Source organism: Papaver somniferum, chromosome 3, assembly GCF_003573695.1.
Source record: "Papaver somniferum cultivar HN1 chromosome 3, ASM357369v1, whole genome shotgun sequence".
In the NCBI taxonomy this organism is placed as follows: domain Eukaryota; kingdom Viridiplantae; phylum Streptophyta; class Magnoliopsida; order Ranunculales; family Papaveraceae; genus Papaver; species Papaver somniferum.
Window position 1 is genome coordinate 221,322,690 of NC_039360.1, and position 14,210 is coordinate 221,336,899.

Genomic DNA, 14,210 nt, shown 5'->3' on the forward strand with positions numbered 1-14,210 from the left:
TTGATCTCACCCATAACTAAGAGTTGCTACGACCCAAAATCGAAGACTTGATAAACAAATCTGTATTACACAGAAAAGTCTATTATATAGATAAATCTATCTCCCACAGATATACCTGTGAGTTTTGTTCCGTATTTTGATAAATCAAGGTGAACATGAAACAATTGATAAACCAGACTTATATTCCCGAAGAACGGCCTAGTATTACCAATCACCTCACAATAATCTTAATCAATTAACGAAACAAGATATTGTGGAATCACAAACGATAAGACGAAGATGTTTGTGACTACTTTTCAATCTTGCCTATCGGAGAATAAATCTCGAGCAAATCTTAAAGAAGATAGTACTCAATCACGGTTGAAAACAACAAGATAAGAACACGCAACTACAGAGAAAGTAGTTGGCTTCACAATCCCAATGAATTATTTAAGTCGTTAACCTACAAGGTTTCGTGAAAAACCTAAGGTTAAAGGAGAATCGAATCTAGTCGCAACTAGTATCACACAGGAGGTGTGGGGATTAGGTTTCCCAGTTACTAGAGTTCTCCTTTATATAGTCTCCAAATCAGGGTTTGCAATAAATGTCACCTTGGTAATAAAGAATTAAATATTCACCATTATATGAAAACCTGATTAGATTCATGCTAATATCTTTTAACCGTTAGATCGAACTTAGCTTGTTATACACAAATGAAATGTACCGTCATTTAGATAAAGGTAACCGTACCTAAACGTGTACACTTAGTTGGTTCAACAATAGTTAACCAATGGTTAGCCATATGAGAACTTTCATATCAACCTGATTCATCTTTATCATAACTAGTTCAAATGACTCAAATGAAACTAGTTAGAGAGTTGTTCAATTGTTTATATTCTCATAGAAGTATACAAGACACAATTGAAGCAAAATCGATTTTGATTCACTCGTATCATTTCATGAACATTATAGCCACGGTTTGTAAAAGATTGCATTCCTTATTATATAAATGTATTAGTTCATGAACAAACCGATTTTAGAACACAACCTACTTAAGTATGCAAACGGTGACGCGTACCTAAGTAGCCGGACTGAGTTTGGTTACGCCAGTACATGTACGGTTACTCATACCATTTCCTTTTCCAAACTCCAGCAGATATTAACGGAACATGAACTTCCGCCAGTATGCGTACGGGTACACATACTTGGTTTCAGGACTTCCATAACCACCCAGTACGCGTACGGTTACCCATACCAAGGTTCACAGATTTTGGACTTTACACAAATGTGAATACACACACTATGTTTATATCCAATCATGGTTATGTGTTCTAAATCCTCATTTCAATCATTGAAACATTCTTGGAAGACGACAATAGTTGTCTCACACAAACTATTATCTTCAAAGGAATTTTCAAGTGATCGAATGATCAATACGAAACATTCTGAGTCTATATCAAATGACTGTCTCGCACAAATCATATAAGATGTTACAAGGCGATTTTCACATGATCATCTTTTGACTTTCATCAAGATTATAAGATGAACTTGGTTAAAGCGAAAGCTTACTAACACACATTTCGAGAAATAAATAATCGAGATAAACTCGGCTTGAAATACCAAATGTGTATTACTGAAGTCTATATAGCAATACGAGTTTTTGTCTCAAATAAGAGATAGAGTAGATAGACTTTTGAGTGATAAATGAGTTCAAGTCTCCACATACCTTTTGTTGATGAAGTTCCACAAGTTCCCTTGAGTAGTCCTTCGTATTCATTCGATGAACGTTGTGAAGTCTAAAGCTCAACTACACTTTGTATCCTAATCTGAAACTTAGCTATAAGTAGACTAGAAATCAAGACTTATAGTTTTGACAACTAAACTTGACAAATAAGCTTGAGATAGCAACGCTTGTGAGTTCGACCGAGCAGTGCTCTAACACAACCTAATTTTATAAATAATAACTAAATACAACCCTAAAAAGGAAAAAATTAACCTGATTGTAACTCAAAAATTATTTACATTGTTTATGGTAGCGGTAAGATTTTATTTAAGGACTATTAACCTTTTTTTTCAACCCTAGTCATAATACTTATTCCATGAATGATCTAACTTTAGATATCTAGGGTATATATGAATCAAAACAAAAATATGTTGTTCATTTACGAAAACAGTCGATGGAAAGAGATAAGTTTAAGCAAGTATGTTTATTTGTATAATTCCGAAGTACACTTGTGGCTCCATGGAGGATGGGAATGATTGGCTTTCTTGGACGGTCTTGATAAATTTTATCTTATTGGTTTTCATTAGTCTTAATAAGAATCCCAAATAAAACTCAAAGTGAAGCAATGAGGTAACACATTTTGATGAGTACAATCAATCTTTAAAATTATGGTTAAAATATTAAATGTGATGATTGTTCAGATTGAACTTACAAGCATTGCATACTACCGATAATTAAAAGAGAGTTTCAAATAAAATTTTATAGGGTTAGTTTTCTATAATGTCGATCTAATTTAGGTTCGAGGTTTTAGGACTTGGGAGGCATTTTGATCAATTGATACTTCTGATTGGTTTGTTTGATTGCTTGTGTTTGTTTTTTTGATGAAGAACATAAAATGGATTTCAGAAAAATCCTTGGTGAATTTTCCAAATGAATTTTATTTGATTAAGTTGGTCAAATATTATTCAGGTTGTATATAAAAAAATTGTTAAAATAAGGAATCACATATTTAAAGAGGTTGTACTAAGTCAGGGTATGTTTAACTTGTAAGTTGTATATAGTTGTCTCCTTAAAAAAATACAATAGCGATAAGAAGAGAAAGTCACGTAGAGAAATTAGACATTAACTAAATACAACCCACATTAAACTTTAATACCACATACTTAAAACTGAAATATTGTTGGCTTTCTTGATGTAGGTCAATGAAACTCACCTTTGGCGACTTCCTATTGTTTGCTCTATTTTATTTACCCTTAAATTTAAATAACCCCGAATCTCTGAACTCTTTTTGGTACTCATAATAGATCCAACTTAATAGATCGTAATCTTGATTCCTAACAGGTCTCATGCCTCTTCAGGATTCGAATTGAATAATATATTAACTATAAAAATAAGCTTGAGGTGAACAAAAAAAATCATATATGGTTGACTGTGATCGGTTGTATATCTATGAGAGTAAAAAGAATTAAACGAGAAGGATTTCTACTATACATAGCTATATTTATTTTCTCACACTTAAATTTTGAGTTTTCTAATATCCATTGATGATCTTCCTGATTAATTTTACGAGACTAATAAAAACTTTTTATTTTATTTTTTTCTTTCTTTTTTTTTACTATGAATCACTGATTTTCTAGTCAGTGTGGGTTGTATCTAGTCACTGCCGAAAGTTAATGGCGGTCCATAACTTTTGCTTTTGAAGCTTCAAAAAACTCATTTTCCTCAACAAAAAAAATTGCAAGTGTTTTTGGTAAATAAAGCACTTTGAATTTATTTTACCAAAGTATATAAAATTTTACCTAATATTTGTTTTCAAAGTACTTTTAAGGAAAAAAAACATTACTAAACCAACTCATTATGGAATAAAAGTAGGAGTTTGTTACTCGACATACTTAGTGTCAAGGATATAGTGCCGACATCATGTACAAGTGTATCCAACCACATCAGGAAAGTTAGCAGATAATGTAAACAAGATTAGTAAGATATTAAGGAGATTTATCTTTGTTTCCTAAATTTTGTAAATATGATTTTGTTTATATCCTCCTTTCCATACTTCAATACCAGAAATTCACATTTAACATGAGTTTACTCCTGCGTTATTCATGCTCTAAATGGTAGCCTTGATTTAATATTATTGTAGTAGTTGTCCTTGTATTATTCTATCCATTTTTAGTAAGTGGGTATGCAGTGATATGCATAAAGGTGTAAATCATGTTGCAGATTTTATAACAAAGCATTACTTAACCTCGTAAATGATGAAGAGTGAGATAGAGACACGGGATTAACCTTACAAATAAAGAGGAGTGAGATAGACACATGGAATTAACCTCACAAATGATGACAAATGAGATAGAGTCCATCCTTCTTGGATTCAATAATCTATTCAAGAACATCAAATTCAGTCATTGTTAATTAACTTTAAATAAAGAAATTTCATTCAAAATAGATACTAAAAAATATTTTCATATAAATAGAGTTGTAATTTCATCCGAAGTTTTTGCACTGAACACGGTTGTTGTTTTCTTTTTTCTTGGAATTGGTTGGAGTTACAGGACTAGCTACTCAAGAAAAAAATCTGAGAAACATTGTACTTGGTAAAAATATTACAATCATGAAATAAAGGACTATTGTTACCCTCTGTAGAGGGTAAAGCATAAGATCTACCAATAGCCTTTAGTTTTGGCATGGAATCATGCCTAAGAGGAACATAATCGAATTAGCTAAAGTTACAAAGAAACTCCACATTTTCATCAATCATTGCATAGTTTTTTGTTCAGTCTTGGAAGTTCCACTTCGATCTCAGTTTTTTTACCAGTTGATTGTGTTAGATCTTAATGTTGCGTACTCTCTTCCTCAGTTTATGATGCCATTTGATTGAAGCTAAAGCTCCCAATGTGCTGCTTTCTTCTAGAGAGTCTACCGTTACTTATTATTTTGCTTTTGTTAATTTTTTAGAAAATAAATTGATTTGGTTTCTCTCTGTGTATATAACGATCATAATTTATAAAGTGTTGTGGAGAGACATAACACATTGTGTTCGGGTGAAGATTATCCTCCTAGGAAACAATCTTGGTACTTTTATTGCTACTCATGGTTTGGCGACCAAACAGATTAGTCCATAAGAAAAAAAGTGGTATGAAAAAAGCTCCCAATTTGACAACACTTTTATGCCACCGTAGCTACAAACAACGTCTTGGTGATACCGACAATCGATATATTGCAAAAAAAAAGGTAACAAAGCGTCATCTTTACTTTTCTTACTCCTTCATTTTAGTTTATGGCTTGTATTTATATGTATGTTTGTTTGGTTGTGCTATTTTGTTTATTCAACAACAGATTGAGAAGCATCAGAGGTTTTTACAGATAAAACATATGTCCAACCTACTGGTTCTAAAACCCACAAATACTTTGATATTCAAAAACAATCTTGCAGTATGACTTTTTCTTCCTGCAATGAATCAGAGGTCCATCCTAAAACCTCTTATGTGTGAAGAAATAAAAATGGCAGGACGACTTGGGTAAATGTGATCAAGAAATCCAAAAAACAAAAGGTTATGTCAAATCTATTGATGAACAAGAGCCTTTCGTATCTTTTTGTTGCCACGGTTTCGGAGCTAAGTATGCAAACCCTATTCTTAGTAGCAGGAAATAGAATATTGATATTAGGAAGTTCATGATGTGGAAATCATGAAAGCTATGACGTGGGCATGCAAGAACGACTCTGAACATATCCGAGGCACCATAAAACGTAAGTTTCTTGTTTGCTTTCACTGTTTTTGTGGTGTCTATGGTAGTATGGTGACATCAAATTTATTTTTCTTATTTTTTTTAAACAGTTATACTTCTCACTTGAAATGGTGTCGAACATTTGTACCATGGGAAGGTCGAGGACTCAATGAAGTCCCAAGATAAATGCGGTTGAAGAAATATACGAATAAATAATTGCACATATTAAGATGCATCTTGGAGAATTAGCAAACTGAATTTCATATTCATATATATGCGAAAGTATACAGGTGTTGTTGTCATTACATTTTGTTGTTGGCTATAACTATATTTTACTGACCCTTGATATATATTGATTAGCAAGATGACAATCATATTAGTATTATAATAAATATTTTCAATGAAAAATCATGAAACCTCAATAGTATAGTAATCTAAATATTAATGTATTTATTATGTGCAGCAGTACTCATTTAATTATATATAATTGTTTAATGTGTTAAAAATATAATAAATATTAAATATATATATGGGAACTGACTTAAATAGTTTTAAGTCTGTTGAAAGCTAAATTTGTTTTTCATAAGTTAATAAGAAGACTTAATTGATAATCAAAGTTACTTAATTGGCATGTTTTAAGCGATATCTAAAACCAATAACAAAATAACCATCCAAACGTTGAAATTTTCAAGTAGAAACAACAAATGTGACATTAAATTCAAAATAAAATGAACTCGATGAATAGAGCCGATATTTTAAATCATATCCCAAATGACATATATGTTTTTTTATTGATTTTTAAATCACTTTTTTCCGACCCAAAATATACATTGAATACACGAAAAATTTGGCAATAGTTATCGCTCGAATATTTCCCCAACATTAAATCAACTCCCAAAAAATTAGGACATAATAATTTTTTAGAAGGCAGTTAATATATTAAAATTTTATTTTGATAATCTCACTTCAGCAAACGCGTGTTATTCATATATCCTACAATGTATTTAACTTTAAAGTATACATGAAAGGTGAAATATTTTCCTTTAGGTGTTTTTGGATGGTCTACTGATTACAAGGGTGTTAAGGAAGTAAATGGACTGAATTTTTGTTTGTTTTTTTTTTTTTTAGGTTTTTGAGATCCTATGATTTTGACATTCCATAGAGGAAAAAAAGTTTACTAGAAAATATGGAGATTTATAATAACTTACCGGACCATAATAGAGGCTCGAAAGAAGCCAATGATAAAATAATAACTAGGTTTTGTGATTTACCATGTGCTTACATGTTTTTGATTGTCTTGTGGAGTTACTTACACTTGATTGAGATTTTTATTTTTAAAATAAAAAGTTTACAATTAAATTTTCTTTTAACATGGCACTGCCGAGGTACCATTATACCAAACTATGACCATTTTGGCTACTTAAGCAAAATCGTACAATAATTAAAATTAATAAGAATTCAAATTTGAGTCTCCACACGTATTTCATGTTGAATTGGTGGAAGATACAAAAAAAAAACCCTGATAATATTCGGATTACAAATAGAGTCGATCCTAAATATTACGATGTTAATCATTGGCCTTTTTATATGGTAAGAAAAAGAAACCTCTGATACAACAAAAACGAAGGGGAACTTATTTTTGTTATTATCTACCGATAAAAAATAAACATTTTCATAAAAATTTACACTATTATTTGTAGCTAAGAATATGATTGTTATAAAGTTAAGTAAAATGTTAAGATATGTAAATTGCGATTTATGACACGAACCGCTTTATATTAATAAGGATAAGAAGATTTGTGATGTATATAATTTGAATTTAATAAGTAATCGTCTTGGTGGATTAAATCTTAGTATAGCATTTATGAAGTCGTGGGTTCGTGACTTGCCTAGTATTCGAAAAGAAGAGATTAGTTAATAGACCATCTACTTTTTTATTCGTAAAACTGTATGGACCATCTTTGTACAATCTGTATGTTCGGAAACGAAATTTGTAGTCAAGATTATAAAATAAATAATTTAATTGAGTTGATCAATTAAGATACTAATTTACAAGGTCAACCTAGGATGTACTGAACCTTCAAGATCTTAATTCAATCAAAAATATATATTCTAAGTTCTGAATTCAACAAGAACAAGTCTTTTTAGATATTTACTATCAGATTAACTATTATATGTGAAAATTATATAAACAAAACAATACAATATGGAAAAGGAATAACGTAATACACCGGAAATATAAGAAAGTAACCTTTGGATAGAAAAGAAATATAAGCAGCATTGTGGACACAGGTTATGTAACTATCTTTCTTTCAAAATAAGTGAAATTATGCTTCATGAGTCCCAAGTGAAGTCTCTAAAAGTTGAACCTCAAATCTCGAAGATCCTTAGGTTTGGAAGACAACTTCAAAAAAAAGATACGCATAAATAAAAGGATTGAGTTTTACGTATTGATGTTGTCTCCAATTTATAGTGATCTATCAAGGATGGGATGATTAGAATGTAAGAAATGAATTTCTTGCAACCCTAGTTCTCGATTGCAAAACCAAAGTCGTTTTCTAAAATTATTTCATTAGGAACGACTAGGCTTACAGTGAGGTTCTTTTCATGAAATTTATTCTAAGTAAATTCTTTGAAGAATCACTACCAAAGATAACTTCAAACTTTCATGAAAAGAACTAGACTCTGATTATAAGAAATATCTACAAATTAGCGGAATCCAAAGAAGAATGAATAAGCCCAAAGACATAAACAGTATGGGTTCGGCTCATTAAGCTTTTAGGTCCACGAACTCACGGTTGAGTCTTTGAAGGAATAATGGAGAAATTTACCTTATTATCTTTATAGGTTCGTGACCTCAAATAGGTATGTTCACAAAGTCAATTGTAAATAAAGTTCAAGGAACATCAAAACTTGTAAGGTTCATGAACTCACTATAATAGGTTCGCTAACTCAAAGTGCGAATAGGATTGCTTGATAATATATAGTTTAATCTGTTGGATTAGCTTCTTCTTGTCTAGGAACAACATTGTTATTTAAGATAACTATATTATATGCTTTGACATGGTCGAAATCTATTCTAGGTCTTAGAAATGCTGGTGGTGATTCTTACGAAATTACATAGTTCATAGATGTTCTTCTTTTCTTTACCAGTAGATCTGTTGCACCATTTTATTTTGTGTCTGTGAACTGAAAACCCCAAAAAGAGACTAAATTGTCTACCAAAATCCTTGCTTAATTTAAAGATTGTTACACTTCTCCAATAGATTATATTTGTTTTTCCCTTGTAGATACGCAATTGTACATAAGTTATCCCCTTTAATTCAATGACCAGATTAGAAATATTTATTTGTATGGCCCATCAGACTGCCTGTAGCAGAGCTACAACTTCCGTTTCTTCTGTTGATGAACTTTTGAAACTTCTCATTATCATCTCCTTTGTACGTTCTTGTGCAATTTCGTAAAACAATTCCGAATCCTGCATTAGTAATTGCATAAATCCAAGAAGCATCGGTGTTATAATATAAGGGAATCTCCAAATTATATCCTTTTAACTATTTTATGATGAGTCTTCTGTATCAGATTGGTCATATGAGGGTGTCAATAAGCATAATGATTCTCAATAGTCATGGCCAGTTGAGCATGAGATCTCTGCTTATCTTTAAAAATCCTGAGGCATCTCTCTTTTCATACGAACCAACATTTTGTGGATGCCAAAGCCATGGAAATAGAGTTCCTATTTCCTTCTTTCCATTCATTATGACGAGTTAAGAAAGAATTATCATTTATAGAGTTTGAGCTAAGAGTTATTTCTTGAGCCATATGAGGAAGCTTCCATAGTTCTTTCGCATAGGCACAATCAAAGAACATATGTTATGTTGTTTCAACAAAAGCTTGAAAAAACACGAATGTCATTTGAACACTTAGGATTGGTCCCTGGTTAAGTTTAGTTGGCAATGCATCTTGGAGACATTTCCAGATAAACAATTTGACTCTTTGAGAAGTATCCATGTTCCATAATGTTTTCTAGAACTTTTTTGTTTCTGGAGAGACAACGGAAGAAGATTTTTGCAATTTTGCGTATAAAGATTTCACAAAGAATTCTCAATTTATCAGGTTGGCAAGGTACTCTACTTCCATCTTCAGGTATAAACATCCTATTTAGCTTAAGTTTACCGTTGAGGGTATGGCTGTCAAAGGAATCTATCGAAATGGTAACTGGCTTAGTTGGTACCGTTACCGATAATTTTTACTGGAATTTCGATAGCGATAATTTTCGGCGGAATTCTCAAAATCCTACTCGATACCGTTTTGTTAAGGTTATCGAATACCGGTAAAATTACCGATAAATATCGTTATCTGACAGAGTTCTACATAACTTGTTTTTCATACCCATATTCAGTTCAAAAAAGAAGTTTTCGCTTCAAAATCCATGCCAAACACAAAGTAAACACATACAAATGTTCAAAATTTTCTTAGTTACATGTTCTTGCAAAAACCACAAAGATATTCAAAAGTGATTGCATTACCGATAAATACTGTTATTGATATCGGTAGTTAATTAACCGGTATGTGCCTCAATCGATACTGTTTTATTAAGACAATAATTACCGATAAAATTCTGTTACCCATTTTCGATTACCGTTAAATTACATATGGGAACTCAGATTATCAGTAACCCATTCACAGCCCTAGTCAAGGGAAACTATTGGCCTTCTTTAGGAATTAGGGCCCTTGACCAAAAACAAAAAACCGGGTCTTGTAAACTGGCACGCATTCGGGTCGGATTTCTGCGTAGTTTAGCTACAAGTGTATACGTTAGCCACTAACGTGCGCAAATATCTTGTTTTTCTTTTTCAAAGTTATCCATTTGATAATTGTAAGTTGAAACAAACCGTTTATCTTCTCCCGCTAAATACATTAATGGAGTGAACCATGAAAGACTCACGAAAATCTGTTGCAGAAGAAATGGTTTCTGGGTTTTACCATTTCTTTCTAGTTGAGTAAGTTCTTGAGCTGAATTCTATACCTTTCATTTTATTTTAGTTTGATAAAAATGCTGTTTTTATGTTGAAATGAAGTGAAATTTTACTCTGAAAAATGCTAAGAACTCTAGTATATGTTCTTAATGAGCACTTCTATTGTATTATGTGAGAATTTTACATTATTTAATACCAGCAAAAGATTGCATCTTTACAACATTAGTAGTACAAACCCTAGCTCTTTGATCTCTTCTTCTATGGTGTCATCATCATTAATTGGAAGAAGAACGAAAAGAAATTGTATGTTTATTACAAAAGCTAAGAATGATGAAAAATGGGGTTCAAAAAAGAAAAGACCATGGTGGAAGAAATTCTTTTTGGATGAAGATGCTAATTGGCTTGGTTTAGAAGAGAAAGATTTACTTGAAGAAGAAGTAGAATTAGAATTCCCCACTGGTGATGAAAAATTATCCGAGGAAGAGAAGTTCGAAGCGTGGAAGAGGAGAGCGGAGGCAATTACGGAATTACGCGAAGCACAAGAGGATATGAAAAATGTGGAGAATAGAATGTGGGAAGATTGGCTTGTTGAAGATGGGCCGGATTCTCAAGTTTATGGTGGAGACTGGAGTGATATTATTGAGAATAGTGTAAATGAGGTTCGTGCTGATCCGAGTGAAATGATGCCTGAAAGAGGCTTAGTTAAAACTGTAAAGGATTTAGTTTTCGGCATGGAAGAAGATGATTTATTATATGAAGATCGAGTATTTCAGTATGCCTCGTCAAATTCTGTAAGTATTATGACGTGCTGTGCTACGTAATTACATCACGAGACTTTATTTCAATTGTGCGTTAAAATTCAATATGGTAAACCTCATGTGTTAACATTGTTACTTCCAGGCTAAATTCTTGGCAGTGTTGGTGTTAATACCTTGGGCTTTGGACTTTGTTGTGCATGACTTTGTTCTCATGCCATTTTTGGACAGGTAATCTCTTGGACATGTTGCTTTGCATTTCCATCTAATGGGATTCTTCATAGATCATTCATTTCTAATTCTATGTGTTGAATTGGTTTCACAGCCTTCAACATATGCATCTTCACCACCCTTAAATGTTCTTTTTTGTGATTGTTATATACGTATGATTTAGTAGTAAAAAGAGAAGAAATGCTCTACATAACCTATTACAAATTGAACAGATATGTGAAGACTGTACCACTTGCAGCCGAGTTTTTTGATGTGCGGAGACCGCAAAAACTTCAAATGGTGAAGGAATTGAAAATTGAGAGATCAAGTTATAGGCTTGAAGCGGAGATTGGTAAATCACCTCCTCTTGCCGATGATGAGGTTTGGTTGCAGTTGCGGCCTAAAGCGTAAGTTGATTCTTTCGTCTTAATTGTTTAAAATCTCATCTTTAGGCAATATTTTTCATCCAAAACTTCTATGTGTTTCTGACCGCCTTATAAAACTTAAGAATGATGTTAGAAAAGGTTCTAGGCTGAAACTCTACTGAGAACAACTTTTAAATGTGTACTTATTTGGTATTATTGCTTCCTTTTGGCCACTCTTCAGGTTAGAGTTAAGAGATGAATGGAGATTAGAAAACCGGAGAGCATTTGCAAATATATGGTCAGATATGGTATTCGGGGTTGCGCTTTTTATGCTTTTATACTTCAATCAAAGCAAAGTGAGAAATTACTCAGTTCTCTTATTTTTCCTTTTTCTGTCTCCTTTTGGTTGATGTATAAATCAACTTGGGAAAAGTTATCCGATATTTCTGGACTAAAACTAGATCAAAACTTGTCTTTTTTAGAATCAAGTCAATAAACTGTCTCAGTTTGCCTCAGGCATGACCAGATATCTTTGTAATTAACTTTTTCCTTTTTCACTTGTGTAGGTGGCTTTGCTAAAATTTACAGGGTACAAACTAATAAATAATATTTCAGATACCGGAAAGGCATTCCTTATTATTCTTATTACTGATATATTTTTGGGGTAAGTTATTGTTCTTTGGTACTGCTTATACTACTTTCTAAAACGTAATGAGTATGGCATACAAGCTAGTTTTACTCATATGCTAGTTGTGCTAATTTGGTTTCGAGACGTTATAATTCAAGGAAAACTAAATGCTTGTGTTATTTCCACTATTTTTATGCTGATGAGTGTTGTCTGTATATGCTTGTGTCATGTGTGTAACTGAATATAAGTTATCTAGATGGCTCTGTAGGTCCGAGTCTGGGATGACGTTCAATTTACATCATCAAAATATAGCTACATTCGTAGGAAATATCTAGGTCAAAGTAAACCGAATTCTGCAATTTTCCAATTTTTCATGCATATATTTGGTGTTTGGATTATCTCCGCAATGAGAAAATCATTTTGTACAATATATAGGCCTCGTATCCTGATATCCATATGTTGCTGAGTCCCTAATATTGATGAAATGGTTAATGATATCCCGCAACAGCCATGATGTAAGCTCCATAACATTTGAACTCTATACTGGTCCGGTGGGCAGGATTTATAACTGCTAACTTTAAGTATTGTGGCCTTTTGAGTTCCATTCATCCATTGTTTTACTCGTAGTAATTTAGTCTACTACAAATGACAAATACTTATGTCTCTACTTTTTCTTTATCGGTGACATTGCAGTTATCATTCTGAATCTGGTTGGCAGACTTTGTTAGAAGTACTGGTCGATCATTATGGGCTTGAGGTGGATCAATCTGCTATAGTCCTTTTCGTCTGCCTCGTTCCAGTTGTTATTGATGCGTGCGTGAAACTTTGGGTATGTCTTACAACTTCAAATACTTCAGTTACGTTACTTGTCTTGTTAGCAATCAGTTGGATGGTTATATACTTTAAACATCAGAGGATCGACACAGCTGGAACATCCAGGATTAATGATGCTACTCATCTTTCACTAGCAACGTATTTTTTTCGTAGTAGAACTGTTTAAGGCCGGCCGTCTTGGTATGAATACTTGTGTGCTAAGAGTTCTTTGGTTAGTTATCCACCCAAATCACTTTACATGGTAATTACCATGTTTGTATTATTGTGACACGCATTTCCGACGTGTCCATTACTTTCTCCGTAAACTCTGAATCTCAAAAACCGTCTTTAGTGATGCATGTTATCCATTTATCAGAAACTTGTTTTCTTACTTGTGTGTTTTGTGGTACAGTTATTCAAGTTCCTTCCAAGACTATCTCCAAAGGTGTCCAACATTTTCCGGGAAATGACACGTCATTAGAGCTCACATGTTTGGGTTTATTCTCACCACATTCCAGAAATCACCAGAACAGGTTACTGTACTATCAATCTCCAGCTTGGTGAAATGGAGAGACTCGAACAATTCTTTGCAGGTATATCTGCAGTATCATTGAAACTGTAAAGTCTATGTATTGCCTATAAGGTCGAAAATTAAACCTTTCTTTTACAAATTACCAATAAAAAAATCACAAGATTGTCCATTTTTACAACTATACTTGTCGCATATTTACCTGGTAATCTACTGCATTACAGTATATATTTGATACGAAACGTTTCGAGCATTAACAAGTTGGGCCTGCGAAGCTCAATAGCAGGACATGTCATTCCTTCTTAACAGTTAAAGCATTTTCACATGCTGGTTCTTTGGTGTAAACTAAAATTGCGCAGGAAAATCTTTAGAAAAAAAAAACTAAAAGCAGATTAACACTGCGACTCGGGCAATCCTTAAATGTCATAAAACCTTTAAAATGTCATATGAAATCTGAAATGTCTTCCCCTGGTGTTTGATCAAGTTGCCAAACTCAGTCTTAA

At 32.7% G+C, this 14,210-nt stretch overlaps 1 protein-coding gene across 2 annotated transcripts; it reads left to right on the forward strand.

Moving 5' to 3' along the window:
• Positions 1-10,330: 10,330 nt before the first annotated feature.
• Positions 10,331-13,886, forward strand: LOC113358739 (chloroplast envelope membrane protein-like). Of its 2 annotated transcripts, none has more exons than XM_026602394.1 (7): positions 10,331-11,198; positions 11,308-11,393; positions 11,606-11,779; positions 11,979-12,093; positions 12,304-12,401; positions 13,059-13,194; positions 13,591-13,886. In XM_026602394.1, the coding sequence occupies exons 1-7, from the start codon at positions 10,548-10,550 to the stop codon at positions 13,657-13,659; spliced, it is 1,329 nt and encodes a 442-aa protein (XP_026458179.1). In that variant the 5' UTR covers positions 10,331-10,547; the 3' UTR covers positions 13,660-13,886. The 2 variants fall into 2 exon arrangements, with proteins under 2 accessions (XP_026458179.1, XP_026458180.1); XM_026602395.1 differs by having other exon boundaries at positions 11,979-12,045.
• The last annotated feature ends 324 nt before the right edge of the window (positions 13,887-14,210 follow it).